General features: G+C 41.0%; 1 protein-coding gene across 1 annotated transcript in view; it reads left to right on the forward strand.

Moving 5' to 3' along the window:
* The window catches only part of poc1a (POC1 centriolar protein A), a 47,538-nt gene extending 31,101 nt beyond the window's left edge, over positions 1-16,437 (forward strand). Inside the window, exon 11 of the mRNA XM_030778252.1 lies at positions 16,303-16,437. Within this exon, the coding sequence (XP_030634112.1) occupies positions 16,303-16,437 (135 nt within the window). The remainder of the gene's footprint in view (positions 1-16,302) is intronic.
* Positions 16,438-20,487: the final 4,050 nt, after the last annotated feature.

Consider the following 20,487-nt stretch of genomic DNA (forward strand, 5'->3'; position numbering starts at 1 on the left):
CTCGCAGGTGATGCTGACTGAAATGTGTGAAGGCATTATGGTTGGAGCCGTAGGTCATTGTTTCAGAGATTAACTGCTACGTGCATTATACAGCTACACACTTAAGATGAAGTCTTTGATGTGAAATTTGAACAAGTGTGTTTCATAATTATTTTGCTGGTCACCAGATTTCTTCTGGATTAATCTTCTTAGGGTTTACTTGTCAGTTGTGATGGTAGTTAGTTTATGATCTGTGTTCTTTTTATTTTATATGGGCTGGACAGTAAGGTGCTCCCCTGTACTGAACATGGTGCTAAATTCTTATAGTGAGGACTTGTCCAAGACCTGTGTTGGACTGTCTTGAGTTTGGCCTATTATACTGCCTGCAGCTGGAAATGTGTGTGCATTGATTCACTGATCCTAGGCCCGTTACAGGATGCTGCTCATGAAGGTTTAAATAAGAGACTTGATATGAAAAGCAGAACCTAAATCAACAGGTCCTAGGTCAGGTGAGAGAAGCAGCACTGAGGATGATTTAAGACATTCATATAGAGTGGCTGGAAATCAGACCAAGACCCATGGAGTCAGACATGAAAATAGTTGGCAAACCTGAGCAGGTATATACTAACTGAATTTGACAGTATTTTCATTTGTGCAAGAGATGGTCTATTGCTTTCATGATGGGCTCTGCAGTCCTTACAGCAAGACTATTGGTCAACAGTCCCGAATAGTCTAGACTCCATATTCTCTCTCTCTTTCTCAGACATACATACAACACACACACACACACACACACACATATATATATATATATATATATATACATACACACACACACACACACACACACGCATATATATATATATATATATACATACACACACACACACACACACACATACACGCATATATATATATATATATAGATACTCCTGGTCAAATATTACTCCAATACAAGTAAAAGTTGTTCAGCTAAATTTTTACTTGAGTTAAAGTACTGGAGCACTTGCTTTTAAAAATACTTAAGTATTCAAAAGTACATTTTCTTTTTAATGTCAACACATTGTTGTATTTTTGCCACAATGCATTCACAGAGCCTAATGACTCTGAAACAACCTACTGAATGCACAGACTTGCTTGTAGAACCTGTAGAATAAAAAGCTTGTGGAATATGCTACAAAGCCTGTAGAAACACAGTTGACTCGAATGCTTCCTCCATAAAAGACAGTGTATAGCTTCAGTTGAATAGGCCCTAGGTTAACTCAGATTGGCCTTAAAAGGATAAACATGTCACAATGTTGTAAGCTAGGTTAATTTTACTTCTACTACATAGCATTGCCTGAAATGTGAGACAGCTCAATGACCCTCGTCGCTTCTTGATTCCCGCCCCCTCTCCTCATAGTCGGACTGGGTCCTGGGTGAATCCACTGCCTTCACGTGAACTTCCCAATAGTACTGTGTTTATGAGGCAAGATTAAAACATACATTTCTGAAAGGACTTTTGTTAGTAACGTTAACTCAGCATTTTTGCTAGCTAACCATGAATATGCGTAAGCAGGACCCAGGGTTATGTCCCAAATGGTTTCCAAGCTAACTGGTTCCCGTTTGTGTTCACAAGCTGTGTTAACTGTAGCAGTTGTGGTCTGCCTCTGTCACCAGATTCGTCACACATTCACAAATATATTAATTGCGATTTTCAAGTCGCATCTCATATCTGCTGCAGTGAATATGACTGTAAGTGAGCAGTGAGCACCACATCACAGCCACCTACGAAAAAAGTTAGGCATCCGGGAAGCAGTTAGCTCGAAAACCAGTTGATTTAAAAAATCTCAAACATGGACTTAAGATATGGCTATGGGTGCTTTATCATCTTTTTCTGCCATAGTAGCAGCCATCAGTAAAACCGCCAAGTTCAAATGTTAAAAAGATGCAGCACGCACTTGACTGACAGCACTGGAGTAGTTCACTGTAATTGGTTTTTCTCGTGTGACGAACACAATATGGCGTTTCGCATTTTAGAAAAGAAAATTCAACTGCTGATTTCAAAGCTATGCTTCAAAGTAATGCGAACATTCATAGAAATGTCGTGGAGTGGAAAGTACAATATTTGTCTTTCAAATGAAGTGGAGTAAAAGTCATAAGTTTCCAAAAAAAAAACACTCAAGTAAAGTACAGATGCTCGAAAAATGTACTTAAATACAGTACTGTCCACCCCTGTATATCTGCATGTATGTGTATATATATATATATATGCGTGTGCGTGTTATAGCCCGAGCAATAAACTGGCGTGCCGATATGGGCTAATTGCAGATAAATCAGTCTCTGTGTTTATAACGACTGATAAATGACAATTAAAAAAGAAATGGAGAGATGGAAGATGGATCCTTCAACCATGTTATGACATTCATGTCAGCTATGCCTGGTTTTGCTGCAGTAACGTGAAAGCTGGTACCGTCAGTCAAACATCAAAATTACGCTTAACGTTATGGTAGTTGAGAGGTGTAGGCTAAGCTGTCGACAAACTTGATTGTAGGATTATTTATGAAACAGTGTGGCAGTTCTGGCGAGTAAACAAACAACGGTCCTGTCATTTCTCCATTGTCACTTTTAAAAATTCTCTGGTAACATTGCTTACAACAGTTTATAATGCTGTCCACTGCTAAATTAGGTTACCCACAAAGCTAGCTAATGCCATGTTTATCAGTGGAAGACCACTAACGTTAACGAGCAGTTACACTATAATGTTTAATTTATTCTTTCTAAATGAAGCAATGGTAAATATATCTGCGACTCGCAGTCTGTAGTTACAGTCTGTGCACTGGAAATTATTAAACCACTGGGTACACGTAAATAAGTGTGAGCTGAACATGTATCTAACATGGCTTGGTAGCCAAACAATGTTATCTAGCTTCTCTTTCAAACGTGTAGTCTGATATCCCAAAGGCCCAAGTCCTCATTGCAGACAGTCATGTTGTATTAGATGCATTCAACAGCAGCGTTTACTCTAGGTCACTGTATCAGTTTACTGCTGTAGCAGACTGTGGTCATAATTCACCATATCAGTGGTTTTGGTGTATGTTCTACACATGCAGTTATATTGTGTGCCTTTCTGTGTTGCTGTGCATTCATACTGGAGGTGGCAAGAGCATCAAAGCGACCGGAAGTCATTCATTTTCTATGTCAGCCCGTAGCTGTTTCTCAGTTGAAGTACGCCAAGTACATACTCCCGTTTGGACTTGCAAGTTCAACTCAGGAGTCTGGACTCCCGTGCAATAGGGTGCAGTACGCTCAAACTGCATTTGAAACAGCAGCATTCTTGCTGGCTAGAGGCTCTGGAGCTAGTTAGCTTGGTCCACTAGTAGATGTCACATCTCCGAACATTTAGGCCTTTAAAGGAGGCGCTACCAGTTTTCGGATTCTGAAATATTAATTTCTCACCTGAAAAATATTAAAAACTACATTTGGTGACAGAACAACAGTCGTAATACGAAAGTTAAAGTTATGTGGTAGCTCGCTTGTCGCCATTGCCGTTATTTTTGTGAAATTTGGGTGAAATGCATTCTGGGAAACTTGACTCCCCAAGTCCACGCCAGTCACCTTCTGATGCTTCTGATGCATCCTTGATAAAACCCATGAATCGAGATGTTTCATTGTGAATCCGGTACCTGTGTCATCCCTACTTACATACTTACTTCACTACATACTAACATACATGGTTCATATGTATTTTACATGTATGTATAAATACACACACACACACACACATATATATATATATATATATATATATATATATATATGTATATGTATACACACGTACAGACACACACACACATCTATTTATTTATTTATTTATTTATGTCGGCTCACAGATGAAAGTGTCTAACGCCCTCAGTATAATTTATTTCCATAGGTAATCTTTTTTTTTCCTTTTTAGCAGTTGATCCCTTGTTGTGACTAAGTGCTGGGTTGCTCTTTTCTCCCTGGGGAAAAGGAGCAGTATTATTTACCAGCCTGTGCCACTTCTCTACATGAAATGGACTATTGCTGTTGTTATTCTCATCAGCAGTCTGTTAGAGAAATGGCTGTGACCAAAGGCTTTGACTTTGGCCAGCGGCACTGCTCTTTCTTTTTTTTTTGAGCATTGAGCGTTGATTAAGGACATTTACAGGCAACAAGGCCCTTGTGAGAATGGCCTGACTGGTTATTCTTCTCACTGGTGTTTAAGTTAACTATGCTTTGAGCCTTGAAAAATGGCTAAAGACTGAGTCAAATAAGCTCTCTCTCCTTCCCATAGCTTTCCTTCTTGTCATCTGACTAACAGTGCTAACTAACTCCATATGTTTTAATAGCAGCTGCAAAGTTGTCTCAGAAATTGTTTTCTCTAGAAATGAGTCATATGACCAGGCTGAATCAAAAAGGAGTGAGCTACTATGAATGTTTCATATGAATCAAAAAGGAGAGCTACTATGAATGTTTCATAGTTATGCCACTTGACTCAGCATGAACTCAGACGACTCTTTCCAGGCAGACACGATTTGAGAGGAAATGCTAATGTCAGAATCTCAGTGGACGACAACATGATTCATGTATTGTAAATCAAACAGTACTATTGTGCTAGTGCACTGGAAATGGAACCCTGGAATGCTTCGTGGAATCCAGTGTACCTCCGTTCTTAAATTATTCCATAAATCTTTTAATCGCATAAATAATCAGAGCAGGATTGTTATAGATTAATGTGTTGTGATTGGCCATGAATTGGGAGAAGTTAAGTTTTGGTTTGGTTCGTTTTTATTTCCTCAGGGCTCTATTTTGATGTTCCTCTTTCCTGATCGTATGTATACCTAAACTGTCGTCATGCTGGTGGTACCGGGTGCTGGTTGCTAGCAAGGGGCACTGAGGTTTTTGGCAGATGGTTTCAATTGAGAGGAGGAAGTCCTCGTGTCCCAACGCTATTCCTTTGGCATGTGGTAAAGAACTCTGGCCTTGATGGGGGCCGTTGTCTGAGGGGGCTCTTTGGCCCCGTGTGGGAGCACTTATGTACATTCCAGGCCTGCAGTCTCCTTCACAGAGAAAACCAGCCTTTCCCCCTCCTCCACAAAGCCCTATCGAACTTTGGCTGTTCCCGCCGTTTCATCAAAGGGAACTGAAAGGAGCTCCGCTCACCTCAGATACTGGCCTGTACCATGACAAAAGCTACTCAGCCTTCATTTAACAACCTTAATGACAGAACCTACTTCAACATTTGTTTAAATATACAAAGGATGTAGATCAAGCAGGCCTGCTTTGTTTGGGCATCCTCCTAAAAAATAAATTCTGTTTGGATTCTGTTGACATAATAATTTTTATGACATGCTACTGGAAGGAAAAAGAATACCAGATTATTATATGCCAGTTTAAAAGATAAGAGAGAACCTTTATGTAAAATCAGTTTTGAGCCACTGTGTGCTCCTAAAGGCTTGAAATTGTATAGTTCAATTGACTTTAGACATTGACCTTTCACCAGAATGCAAGCTTCTAAACAACTGTCTCCTGTCTTTGAACCTGGGATGGAACCTAATATATAATGGCATGCTATAATACATTAGCAGCGTAGTTTTGGAAAATTATGACAAACTGATCACCCCTGTTTTGACTGTAACAGCAGTACAACATAATAATAATTCTCATTCAACCATATACACGGTGGACAGAATTGCGTGTCCTTGGGATCATGGTAAGAAGCCACTGCAATTCACGCACACTGCTGTCTTGGACAGTGGAGCAGTTGGGGGTTAAATGCCTTGCTCAAGGGCACTTAAGCCGTGGATGTTTCCTGCCAGTACAGGAATCGAACCGACAACTTTTTGGACACAAGCCTGCTTCTCTAACCTTTAGGCCCAGGCTGCCCTACTAACATCAGCAGTGAAGCAGCAAGTTAAGAAGTGCTTGGGGTGTCACTGGGAAAGAGAATAGATTTTTCACCCACTGATTTGCGAAGGTCTCCTCTCCAAAGTACTCTCCAACAGCTCACGCAACTAGGGCTGTCGCAATAACCGAAATATTGCAATACCACGCTATTGACAAGCCAACCGCAGGGGATAGCAAGCAACCGCCACAACCGCTATGTTCAAGTCTTTGTCTTTTTTTCATGAGGCTAGGCCCACCTTGTTTTACACTTTAATGCGTGCGCACGAGCCCACTATTTCAGTTGGGAAAATAAAATTTAAATCGTTTCTTGTGCGCACGAGAAACTTTGATCATTTTTTTTTTCTCATGTCCACTATTTATTTTTGCTCATGGCCCAGAGGCTACGTAGATGTGCACTTAAAAGATTTAGCATAAACAATTTGCTTTATTTATTCTCAAAGGCGTATAGCCTACTTTGCGTTCTTATTGCCTCGTTGCCCTTCTGTGTTTGGCATTTAACACAGGGATGGGCAATCCTAATTTGGCATATGATCTGCTTTTCAGAGGAATTGTACAGATCGCGTCATTAAATAAATAAATAAATAACAGCGCTGTCCAAACTTTTCTACTCCGTATGAACTAAGAAAAAGCGTGATTGGTTGTGACACAATTAGGTTGATGCTCATTGGACTCACTACTCATCTTAAACGTGTAACTTATTTTGTTAGAAGACAGCATTGCGGATGAAGAAGATGCGGTGCCAAAAAAAAGGATGCGTTTCTGTAGTTTGGAAATGGTTTGGTTTCTCACATGTTCAGCCATCTCGAACGAAAACATCCCAAAGAACATGCCAAAAGTTTATCTTTGGCATCATTCATGTTATATTTTCTTTAATCAGGTACAAATAGAAAACTTCAAAACTATTTATAGTTTGGCTATAACTAGCCTACATTTTAAAAGAGGTAAGAAAAATTGTGATTCAACCATAAAAGATCGCCATATGATATTTTGGCGAGATCGCCCACCCGTTAAACAATAAATAAGTATTTTGTATGTTGTTTTATTCATTTGTTTTAAAACTGAGTCATCTTTGTCATTTTAAAAAGGAACAATATACCTAATAATAATCTAACAATGAAGATGGTTTATATAGCACTAAAATCAGGATAAATGCAGTAATTTGCAAGAAGTAAAAAAAACGTCGGAAGTACCACATATCGCGCTGTTGAGCCACCCTAAATCACCGCAGGGGAAATTCCTTCACCGTGACAGCCCTACACACAACCCCTTCAAATGCGCAATAACCACCTGTTGTACGGAGTCCAGTTGCAGCCCTGCCCTCCCCACCACATCTTCCAAGGCTGGGAACATTTCCACCGAGTCCTGTTCAACATGAGCACACCACAGGTCCAACTTTTTCCTGAATCCAGACCTTTTTCCTGATCGTTTACCAAAAAGACATGGCACTCTTTTCCCTGCAGAGAGGTGTTCGGTATGTTTATCCAGTCAAAGATATCAGAAAAATAGGCCAACATTGCAACCCAGATCATGTCTGCCATGCGCTTCATTAGTGGGCAGTTGATTTCGGCGAGGAAGAGGAGGACTTCCTCGTGCAAATCACACAAGCAGGTGAGGACCTTACCCCGGGACAGCCACCAGACCTCGTAGTGCAGGAGCAGCTGTTGGAACTGAGCGCCTATCTCATTGCAGAGGGTGGAGAAGAGACAGGCATTCATGGCGCATGATTAAATTAGGTTTTTACTGTATCATCCGGGACTGTGCGCAGCTCTTTGGGCATCTTCTTGGTCGCCAAGGCCTGGCGATGGATGATACGGTGCTTCCAAACAGCGACTGGGGCAACTGCTTTCACCTGTTTCACCAGACCACTGTGGCGACCTGTCATTGCCCTTATGCCATCAGTACATATTCCATGACAGTGGCCCCAATCAATATGACTCTTCTGAATGAAATCATTCAAAGCCTTGAAGATTTCTTCTGCTATAGTGTGAGCTGGCAGAGAATGAGGATCAGAATCTAGGATTGAGGATCAGAATCTTGCGCTGCACAACATTGAGTCTGTTTCTGGAGACAGTGACAGTGACAGTGGTAACGTGTCATATCGCACCGTCTGAAACTGACTTAACGTGCATAAGTGCTTCCTTAGTATTTGTAAAATGAGCCCCCATATCCTGGACATCACTCTGAGGAAAATGGCGGATCTTCCCCATGTTGACCATAACACCAGCATCCGCAAAGGAGTGGTAATATCTTAAAAAGAGAAACAACAGCGCTAAGCCAACCACCGTCTCTATAGACCAGGTCTTTGTCCGAAGTCCCTCTAAATGGTACCAACTTATCAGTACTGACCAGTGTCAAAATTAAATAGATTTTGAACAGCGTGTCGAAGTATCTCCGCGTACTTGTCAACACGAATGGCATTTGTTAAAAATGCATAAAAACAGTTAGCTAAAATGTGCAAAAGTATGAAATGACAAAAATAAGTGCAATGAAGAAATCGCCATAGGGCCAACATCATATTGTACCAACTGATATCTGAATTGACAGCAATGTTTGATAAATCCCCAACCAAAGAGTTGTAGTTCAGACAGGGCTAGACCTCTTTAACTGGCAAATCACTGTTATTTAGTTTTCTACATTTGCCACCAGACTTCACACATCCCACTGTTGGACTTCATTCTGGAAATATAAAGAGCTGAGCAATAAATGGCTTCTACAAATATAGTCTACTTTTAACTGGTTTCTGCCAATGTGCTGTCGCTGTTTTTTTTCTTTCAGTGCTAGTGGATAGATTTCTCTTCTAAAAACCTGAAAGAGTATTTACCAACCCAAAATCTGGAGATATCAGAGTTTCTGTTGAATGTTTTCAGTGTGACTGCATGTTTCATTAGCTCTTCATTCACACTGTCCTTTGCACTGCTTCTTGGTCCTTTTTTTTGTTTCTGTGTTTTTTTTTTCTCTAATTTCTTTCACTCTCTAACATCTTTTCTTTCTCAAATATTCTTTATGTTTCGTCTTAATACAACCATTATTGTTCAGTAATAATGGTTCCTTTGTTAAAAGGGCCATTGCTTTTGCTATTTCTGCCTCAAAAAAAAAAAAAAAAAATACTGTAAGCTAAGTCAAGTTGTGCTTGGATGTAAGTTGTGATGAATATTCTTAGTCACAGCTGCGCGGGCCTTAAAATGTCTTGTGTATCCAGTATCCTGGAGACGACGATGAATAATTCACATTTGAACCTGAAGCGCAGGAATTTGCTGCGTTAGCTGGTCTTCACTTTCACACTTTTTCCCCGAGCCACCCAAAGCTGTAGCCGGAGCCCGTCGCCCTCTCGTAGCAATAGATGATGAGCTCCATTATGAGAAACAGGATCCACTGGACGGTGACATCTTGAAAGATTTAATAGGAGACTATATTAAAATGAGCGCAGAAGTCGTAACCATCACTTAACGGGCATGGCACTCGCCAAACTGACGTCCAGCTCCAGTTTGAAAAACCCAAACCGCAGCTGTGGGATGGTGAAACAGGCTGCCAGCGTTACAAAAATAGAGCATGATCGAGCTCGGTCAGGATTTAATGGCCTCATAATACGAGTTTTAAAAAGTAAATGAAGAACTGGAGGGAAAATATTAACAAAGCTTTGCAGAATTACTTTCACACTCAAAGTTTTTTCTCACTATTTCGGCGTGGGCCACCAACCTACAATGCAAAGGGTTTTATGGGGCATTCTCATTTAGCCTAGTTTGACTAGCTGGTTTTATATGATTCTCTTCTTTTTTCTCACGTGGTGTCTTTCCCTTCAGAGCCGTCCTTTTAATCCATTAATATACAGATGAGTTCCTTTGGTTTCCTTGATTTTGCCCTCCTGTTCACCCTGTTAAAACTTGCGTGGAGACAGTCATAGATAACCTCATTTACAAGTCATTTCCATCCGCAGTGGGTCATTGTGAACTTTCACTCCTCTATCTATGCAAAACACTGATTTAAAATTGGAAACATGATCTCACTCTACAAGATTTGTGGTTGTGACAAGAAAATAATATTACTGAATTATTATTCAAATACTTAGTTTTTTACATTTTAATTCACATACCACTTTTAAAATGAAATTTTAAAGTTTGCGACGGCATTGGATGTGATTGGTCACTGATTAAAGAGTTTGGTCAAGTATAATGTATTAGTTGGAACTAGGATCAAACAGCTGCTGTGTTTTTCTTGAATAATGGTTGGTCACTAGTGGAGATCTGAAGATTCTCCCTTTGAGACGCATTATCAAACGTGAAACAGAATGCCACAGATTTTAAAAAAAAAATGCAAGTGTAAGCAATCTTACCTCATGACTGAGGGAAACACAGTAAAGCCAGTATCACCATTTAACATTACCCATGCCACGCTGTCCCAAACATCACGTAAACAAGAGCTTTGCTTTCGCATTTCAACATATTCCCAATGACCTCTAGAAATGGCCAACTGTCATCTAAAACAAGTGCCTTTTTTTCATTCTCAGATGAGCCTCGTAGGCTCTGCAAGTATTGATTGGAAAAGCACACTCATGGAGGAAGGAAATGCAAAACCCTTTCCCTCTAGCATGAAATACCAGCAGATGTTATCGGGCTCCTGCTCTGGAACCCCTGGGGGCTGGTTCAGGAAGCCTGTTTACTGTGCACTGGCCCTGCAGAGTTCCCTACCATCCACACTCTAGAGCTGCGTGCGCTGGCAGGTCATCCCGAGGTCGTGCTACCCCGGAGTTACACATCCAGCGTATCCCAGACTGGGTTTGTAGCTGCAGCAGAAGCACTCGCTCAGAGGGGGGATGTGGGGAAGACACAGCAATCGGAGAACACTGGGGCACTGTGGAGGATGTGTTAAAGCGAGGTCAAAAATATCTTGCCAGCCATGAATAGCATTCCAGTGATTTCTTGTTACTGTAAATTGATTTCATGCTTCATAAAAAAAAACGGTCCTGAGGAAAAAAACGTCTGCTGTAAAGTCTTTGTCGGACTAGAGTTCACAGTTTACTTGAAGACGAGTGTGTGTGGATGTGTGTGATGTTTGCTGTGTTTTACATGGTGTGAATTTAGTTGTAACCGTTTAACCCTTGGTTTGGATCAGATGGATCTGTCAGTTTAAAAGAGGTAGGGTTTAACATGACAGCACATCTTTCAGTGTTACACAAACATTCAGATAACACAACCGTTAAAAGAGTGAGTTTGGTAAAAGGAATGCTTTTTGCTGCTTATGCATTCAAGGATGTTGTCTCGCCAATATCTAAGCCAAAGCTTGACTTTGCTCTTTGCACTGTTTCTCTGCTCTGACCATGGATTAGCCAAATTCCTACTGTGTTAAATAACATCTGATACTCTCCAAAACTCATACCTCTGTTTTTACTCTTTAAAGATAAAAGTATTCAGTAGGTGCGCAGCTGTGAACTCACAGACTTAGGTAACATTTTGAACCAGGGAAACATATCCAAAATTGGATTTTTGTGGCTACTGAAGTTGTGCCCCTCCCATCTCTGTTATTGTTGGGGGAAACAGTTGTAGGCTTACTATATCCTAAGATTATATTTCTCATGCACTTTTGTGACATGTTCTTTTTTTGGTCTTTTTATTTTCAGCTTGGGAACTGGTGTTCTGAACAACACTATCATTTGCACACGTTAAGACTTTTCTTTTTTCCCTGTGTTTGACTGATGTCTCTTTTTTGGAGCTGGGTAGACTTTGAATGCTTTAATTTGAAGAGCATTTAGAACACATTGTACATGACAGTCCTTCTCACCGACACTCTAGCATGACTGCTTTTATCCCCCGTTCGCTAATTTTATCTGTCTCTTTTGAGCACTGCTGATTATGCATTGTGACAAAGCAAGATGGAAGCAAAGGGACGCTAATATAATGAGCAGAGTGCTTCCTGTTTCTGTTTTTTTGGACACTAGTATGCTCCTTTCCTTAGGTCATGACCTGGGCTGTCTCTTCTCTTCTCTCAAATTATTTATAGATATGAGAATACACAAATGCATATGTAGCAAGACACAGCGTTTGTTATGTGCCTTGGGAACGTGTACTTAGTCCACTTGATTAAATGGTAAAGCAATAGCCTGGACTTGTCTGATGCATATGAATGACCTCAGGCCATGGAGTATTGGACAAGTTTTTAGCATATGAATATATCTCGAGTAGCACAGTAGTGACCACGCTGTCTTACAGTACACATCTGCATTCTTCATGCATACTCACTGGCTCTCTCTGAGAATCTCATTGGCCACATTCCCGTCAGTCGGGTTTTTCGGCCAGGATCACTCCTTTCTGGTGTTCCGTAATAGTCACTGGTTAGGCAGGCATGTGGTAGTGGTTAGAATGAAAAATGGTGCTCCTGGCATATCACAGTAGCTGAGGATACTGCCGAGCTGGTAGTATGAGGTATGCAGTAACTGGCTTTACACATTAAGGGGGCAGCGTGTGCCCGCCTAATTCAACTTGAGTGAGGTGACAACCATGTTTACAGGTAATTAAATATTACAAACTGGGAAATGATGAGGGTGAGATTAGATTAAGGTGAGAGTATATTAATACAGTCCTATTTGACCATACAAACAGAACTGACAAACTGTTGTTCTCTGATCACGGTCATCTTCGTTTAAGGCCCTTTTGAAAATGATTTATTTTATTAGTGCCTTTCTAATAATAATAATATGTTAATTGATATTAATTGATATTAACACCATATATTATGACTACAATTACCATAATCCCAAAACTCAAATGCTGACCAAGGGACCGTACCAGAGTCGTCCAGAAAACGGGTGTCTGGGGTACAGTTGACTTGAGCTCGAATGCGGTTCGCATTGGTGTTAAAACTATCCGGTCCAAAACTGCATTTATGGCAAAGTGAAAATACCAAACACGGTTATTTTGGTGCTGACACCAAATTAACAAAAAGATAAATAAGAAAACAAATATAATTACCATTTAGGCTCCCTTTTGCGTCATTGCTTAGCGACATTGGTAAATAAAAGCTGCACATTCCTTATGTGTTGATGACGTAAACAGACCAGGGTTCGCAACCCAAAAATGTAATGTGGAAGTAGACCAGCGGGGGTAGGGGGAGGGGGGAGAAATCGCACTCGGGTATGCAACCTGCCAAAAGGACCAAGTGTGAAAGCAGCCTAAATATGATCAATTGCTTCGTGGAGCAAAAGACCACTGAATCCAGCTATCGACTGCTATGTGCCAACCCTCGTCGTACCACTAGAGACCTAAAACTTTCCCCATCCATTTTCGGTGGGAAAATAAGCGATTCAAAACAGCAATTAAAAGAAAAAAACGAGTGAACCAATCAAACACACAGCAGTCAACAATCATAATACTTAAAGACGAGAGCAAATATTCCTATTAAAAGCTCTGTACCTTTTTCAAAGAACCAGGGATGATTCTCAGCCACGAGCAGCAACGCGTTGGCTACGTGAGGTTGTTTACCCAGCAGATCATGAAGTTTGTTGAAAGTCATCAAGCTATGTACATTCAGCAATCACATTTATAACTAAAAAAAAACAAATAGTATTGTTAAAACCGAAAACACATTAAGAGAGTTTCATTACAGTGGTTTAACAGTACATTACGTCACCTCGGGTTCCTGCTTGCCTCACACAGCATTTCTACAAAACACATCCATGTCAACCAAGCATTACATCACGATAAAAATATTGCAATTTACCTATCTAGCTCAGAGCCCCTGTTTCAAACACAAACCGTAGCATTAACGTGAGACCTGAAGTGGGTGCTTCCCCGAACCTTTTATAGAATCGGCCCAAGAGGTTTACCTGGATGTGCTGGTCCTAGTGACCCCCATTCACATTCTCAATAGGAAATTAAGCAATTAAAAACAAACAAACAAACTTGTGGACCGATCAGTTAGCTGTATACAAGCACACTACACAGCAATAACCTGTTACCGCTGTTCTGTACATTCTATACATGTGACATGCTCCAGATAGTTGTCTGAGATGTGCTAGCTAGCTAATCACATTCGTGGGGTTTTTTTTTTCTTCATTCACAACGTACTGAGTGCTGCAGCATAGTTGTAAATGCAAGCAGAATTGTTGTGTTTCGAACTCTTTTTTATCGCAGCAAGATATCAGAATAAGTGAAAACAAACTCTGACAAAGCTAGCGAAGTCACGTTTGGAAGAACAGCTCGCACGTTCAAGGCTCATCGTCGTCTGGACTGCCAGCTACTACAGGAAATTAGCCTCCGGTGACCTCATCCTGCTCGCAACACATCTTGGAACTGCTTAAGTCGTGAGAAGCCTACAGGGCTTTATTTGTGAAGCCCAACTGTCTTTTGCATTGCAATCACTGTTCATTGCAACCTGACCACTATTTTAATTTTTTTTCTTACTTTAGTGGAATTAATAGTGCCATTTTGCATCAGTTAGTGAACTAACTGATGTTACTTCCAACTTGGGGTGTTTGTTGAGAGCATTGGATTGACAAAATTTCTTGATACCAAGGTAACAAAATTGAGTTGAAACTTCATATTTCATACTTCATATTTCATATTTAGACAATTACATTTATTAACATAGATATATATACACATTTCCTTTATTTCATTTGAACATAAAGGTGAAAATAAATGTTGCCTATTTGTTAAATTTCATCAGTGTGCCATTTAATCACTATTGCTTAACTAAAAGTACTGGTAGGGTCTACTCATTGCATTTATTACTTTCATTGTAACTACATATGAGGATTTACATATTTCCTGCCAGGTACACTGATAGTATTTCTTCAGTGTAGACACCGTGCTACTTATTTGGTTCATTCATATTTTATGTCTTTCTCTTGTTATTACGCATTAGATACCAACAATACTCACTTTTTCTAACTGTAGTATTAAAGTTCCTAAATTTAGTGGTAGACAGTAAGTCCAGACAGCTCACCAACAACAGCTGGGAACCTGGGATTCTGTTTTTGTTTCATATGTTTATATATATATATATATATATATATATATATATACACACACACACACACACACACACACACATACGGTGTGTGTATATATATATATATATATATATATATATATATATATATATATATGAGTGTGACTCTTGAGTACCGTATAGCACCAGGAAAAAGGGGTTACATTTGTAGTCCCTTTTTTTCCCCACATGAAATGTTAGATGTTAACAACACTTTTGACCTGTTGGTAGTAAAATGGCAAAAACAGGGTCATAAACATGACATGCCAGCTGTCATAGGATACCACTGCTCTTGGTTATGTGTACTGACCAGCAGTGCAGTTGGCATAGCACCTTCACTGTTACAACACAGCTATGTAAGAACAAACGTGTCATCAGAGGTGTAAAATGATGTGAAAAGTGATCGTACCCGACAGTGTTTCATTGTTTTTTCTCTAGAGTAACCGTTATACAATAACCATGTTATAAGTTATAACCTCCCATTCCCGATAACCCTTGACCACACACGCAGTAACTCATGAAATTATGCCAACACTCACATCATATGATTTCTTCTCTCTTTTTTTAAATTAGGTACTAGGACCAGTTTAAAGAAGGACCAGAGGGTGATTGCTAACATAGTGACCCATAGAGAGCTTTTATGATCCCATGATGAGAAATCCAGTCTTGCTTAGTGAAGAGTCTGGAGGATTGCAGTCAGTTGAAAATAAACGCAACAGTTAACATAGGTTAAGAGTCTTCTATGTGTTTTTTTTGTTTGTTTGTTTGTTTTTTAATTTAGAATATGATATATACCAACACATATTCTGGTGCTATCTCTGACCGCACTCTCCCTATTCCCTTTATGTGAAGTTTGACGTGTGGGAAATGCATGTTTGAGGGGCTGAGTGTTTTTTTTTTTTTTTTAACTCAGTGTGTCAACTGCATACAAGCAGATGTGCAGTTGTGAGTAACACAGGAGCCACCCGGCCCCACCCTCCCTCCAGCACCCGTCACCCTTCCCTCCCCTTCTGTACCCAGAGGTCAGTGCATCTGGCCATGCCCAGCACGATGCCCCCTCAGCCTGGCACACCACACCATACCCCCGCTGACACGAGCACAGCTGCCCGTCCCTCCATCTACAAAGAGAGAGGGGCTTTCTTGAGGGGTCTCTGTGTGTTTCCGCCCCACATAGAGAACGCCGTGTTTGCCCTTGCTGGACTTGCCCAGTGAGCGGCTCCTCTTCCACTCCCTCATAATCAGAAGGATTGTCTGCGAGGAGAACAGCACATCTGTTGAGTGGTCGGCTAAAATAGATGCATTCATGCGTTTTTGTGATGCCGTATTATGACTCCCTGCAACTTTCGCCCCTCCTACCCCGCCCCCTTTTACTCTTCCCGTCCGTAACTCACTCCTCTCCCCCACCTTCCCTCCCCTTCTGTCCCCCCACAGACCGTGGCCATTTTGGAACAGAGACTGACACTGACAGAAGACAAGCTAAAGGAGTGTATTGACAACCAACACAAGATCAGCCTGCAGCTCCAGTCCAAAGAGGGAGGGGGCACACACATGCCCAGTGAAGGATGAACTGGCTGTCAAATCACTTCCTCTGTTTTGTGTGTGTGTGCATGTGGGTATGTGTGTGTATTATTGTGTCTCACTCGCTCAATGTTTGTGTGTATTTCTCTCTTATTATCTGTGTCTCCCTCTCTCAGTGACCTGAGCTGACCCTACTGGGGGAGTTCCAGCCTCTTCTTACATTCACTTCCTCAAACACAGCCATAGTCATAGCCACTTCTCACTTACTCATGTGTTCACCAGTGTAGCTGTTTGTCGCCAGGACAATGAAGTTGCATACTGATAAAGTCGCATTTAAAGCAGTTAGTTGACAAACAGAGAACATTAGACAATGGACAGTGTAGATTTTGGCGTTAAAAAAAGACTGTTTAGTCAGGAATAGTGCTGGGGTTGCTTTTGTTTTCTGCTGAGTAAGGTGGTCCCAGATTGTCTCCTGAGAATGACTATGAAGACACCTGACCAGAGGCAGTGGAAAAACAGGAAGGAATATGACTTCCATTGAAATACATCCTTCATATCATTCACTGGAGACCCCTGGCAAATGTTTATCTGATGACTCCGATAAACATATCTGTACCATAAATATGACACTCAAGAACACAGAACACCCTTTGCTTCAGTGTGAGGTCACAGCTATAGGACACTGCTTTACTTTATGTTCTGAGTTTTAATTTATAGATGCTTTGTTGCTGTTTTTATAAATGTGTGTTGAACTTGTTTGAACTGGATTTCCTGTGTGTCTATAATGATTTTGTGTTTTTTTGGTAAAGCCTTTATGAGCTCAATGCCTTTACAAATGTGTTTGGTGTTCGACTGAGGTTTCGTGTTTATAAACGTGAAAACTCTTTTTTGGAACGTTTTTTCTTTTTTTTAAATTTTTTTTTATCTTGAGCCATTGATAATAAAAAGTTTTTTTAACTTATAAAACTCTTCGTTGTTCTGTGTTACACATGCACATCTATTGTGATGCAGTCAGACATCTGGGTCACAGACATGGCTAATCTGTAGCCTTTGATGTTTATGGACTTATCCTGGTAGTTTCTGATGTATAGCGCTTTCACAGCTTTACACATCAAACGGCTTGAAATAAGCAGCCAACAGTAATCATACTTATATACGTACATTTATATGTATACATTTGTGTGTGTGTGTGTGTATTTACCTATTGTGAATATATACATATATTTACAGATTCTGGTAACTTTTACCATTTAGGCCTTATTTAAGTTTAAGAAAGATGGAGGTTTTTTGGGTGGGGGTTATGGGAGCTGATAGATTATTTACCGCAGTGTTACTCGACATCTTTCCTTGAAAAAATGTCGATGTAACCAAAAAAACTAGCGACTCTGGTAAAAGTATTTCTGTAGTTCACAAGATAGCACCTCAAGCAAATTCCTCTCTGTGAGAGAGGGGGAGAGAGAGAGAAAACGATAACTACTTTGTGGTTTGTTTTCATCCACGTTGCCAGACGAATGAGCTCATTGCAGCTCATGGAGGCTGTTCAGTGTTCTGATTGATCCCGGGAGGGGGGGTGGTTTCTTAATGCCTGCGAGCCACAGAGCGTGTTGAGGACCCGCCTGGTGAACGCAGACCACTCCACGCTCATGGAAAAAGAAAAACAAAACCGGAATTCTCGAGCTGGGCCCACTCTTTTCCTTCCTGTCTGGGGGCTCGGGCCTGGTCCCGCGACCCAAGCTCGACTGGGCCTCGCTTCACACTTCAAGAAAACGAGTGTCTTGCCAATGGCCTCTCAGTGCCAGAGATTGGCAATGCAAAGAGTCTCGAAAGTGGGGGGGGGGGGGGGGGGGGGGGGGGGTGCAGGGAATGTCACCAAGACTGGTTTTAATTACAAGCATGCTTGAGCCCCCCTCCCCTCCCTCCTCTCTGGCGCTATGTCTCTGTATGTGTTTGTTTGGGGGAAAAGAAACCCAGAGCAATTCTGTGCTTCATGCAGCACATGTGTGGCCCACGAGGCTGGTGTGTGTGTGTGTGTGTGTGTGTGTGTGTGTGTGTGTGTGTTTTGGAGGGGGGGGGGTGTATTTGGCCACATTTTTTTCTCTTTCCTTTGCCTCTTATGGAGATAACATCTGGATATACCCCCCCCCCCCCCCTTTCTCTCTGTGCCACACTCTTTGTTTGAGAGGAGCACTATGTCAGAGTTCACTGGGTGCTGTAATGATCCCATGGCTTTGTTCTGTATGTTTTCTTAGCTTCTAATTTGCCTCCTCATTATTTATTTTCAATAGGATTAGCGGCTGAAATGAAAACCAGGTCTTTTCCACTGGAGGAGGAGGAGAAGGAGGAGGTGAAAGCGCAACGGGCCGTTCTGACATGTCAGATCCGAGCCGTGCCAGCTGCCGTTGACGTGCCGCGTTGACGGGAATGGGCCAGACTAGAGCGGGCATGATGCTGTGGGCGTAGATGCGTGATATGGATCGATCCATACGTGCCCTTTGTTGTTGATTTAAAGTGATTGTTAAGGGAGTAGTGCGTCATTTTATTGGGTATATCGTATTAGAGTCACCCAGGCAATATTGAAAATGTGTTCAGATTTTTTTGACTTTTGAGGTGAGACAGGAGTTTTTTTGGCTCTGGGGGTGAGGGGGGGGGGGAGATGAGGGGGGTGTGGCTAAAGACCTCTTGTGTTTCCCCTGACCACTAATATTGCTTGGGCTTGGCTGAGTGAAACATTGCTTCATTTCCCGTTTCCTCTCCCTGAGCGAGTATTGGCTTTGTGTTTGTCTGGGAATCCAGGCCTTTGCCTTAGCCTCATGTGGGCCCTCTACACAAAGCAGCCCACGCTCATGCTGCAAAATCCATGTTTCCACTTGCCTCTCCGGTGCCTCTCTCTCTCCTGTTCTGCTCACAAAAAAAAAAGAGAGAAACCTCTTTCAAAAGATCCATGTGCTGTGATGACAAAGAAGAGTATTGGGGATGTTTAAAGGGGAAGAGAAAGCAAAATTTTAGAATTTAATATATTAGCAACGGTATGACAGATTACTTCATAGAGTGATCGCCGCATCTAAACAGAGGCGAAAACAGTCTTATAAAGGTCATGGTTCTTTTATAATATTGAAAGCCTACAAATTGTCAATTGTTTGTTATTAGGCGTAGAATTTTACTTGGTATTATACCCATGTTTGGACTAGTTAAACATGCCATTTATTAAATAAGTGTTGACCAGACACATGTTAAACGACAAGTCTAACAAAGAAAAGAAAAGAAAGAAAAGAATATTAGAGATGTTTTGTAATTCAGAGGAAGTGACCCAGTTTTCCAAGGTGAGGCCACAGTGCATGAAGCAGGCTTTGTTTACCCCACCCCATTTCATGTCACCTGAGGAAGCACACCCCTGTCATGATGTGTGTAAAAGAGATGCGTATAGACTAAAATGCAAAGGTTAACCATATTACTGTGTAACCATGACCTAGTCATGTCTTTGTACTTACTATAAATCTTTTATAAAGCCTCACGCCTTACTGCTGTTGAGCTGTATCTAAATGCTAAGGAACATTTACTTTTGAAGTGACTCAGGTATATACTTTTATGGGTTCAGTAGGGTCCCTGCCTCTTTGTTACATTTATAGTTAAGATAGATAGAAGAATCGAAGACAAAGTTCAAATGTGAGTCAACCTCAGTGAGAAAAAAAAAAAAACGAAAATGAAAGTGGATCTACACCCAGATGTGAATGTGTCCAAGTGGTTTTTCTTGTGCTGTAGAAAAGTACCCTTTTCTTTCGCTGAAAGTCGCAGGTAAACAATTGTTTGGTGTGTGATTCATATCACAGCCCAGCAGTTACGACTGAAGTTTAAAGAAAGTGTCACTCTAACAATGTGTAACTGTACCTGTAACTGAAAGATGCACCTCTTTTGCATGGTAATGGATTTCAGCCAGAGAAACACAAAGAATTGTGTGCTCGCTAATTAGCATTTCCCGCCCTTTCTCTATGGAACCAAAGCAATAATATTTTACTTAACGCAAAACATGGTGTTTATGACCCATCTGTTCAATATTAATCGTGTGTAATGGTTCATATGATGATAGTATGAACCAAGAGC

Source organism: Chanos chanos, chromosome 6 (assembly GCF_902362185.1).
Source record: "Chanos chanos chromosome 6, fChaCha1.1, whole genome shotgun sequence".
Classification (NCBI taxonomy): Eukaryota; Metazoa; Chordata; class Actinopteri; order Gonorynchiformes; family Chanidae; genus Chanos; species Chanos chanos.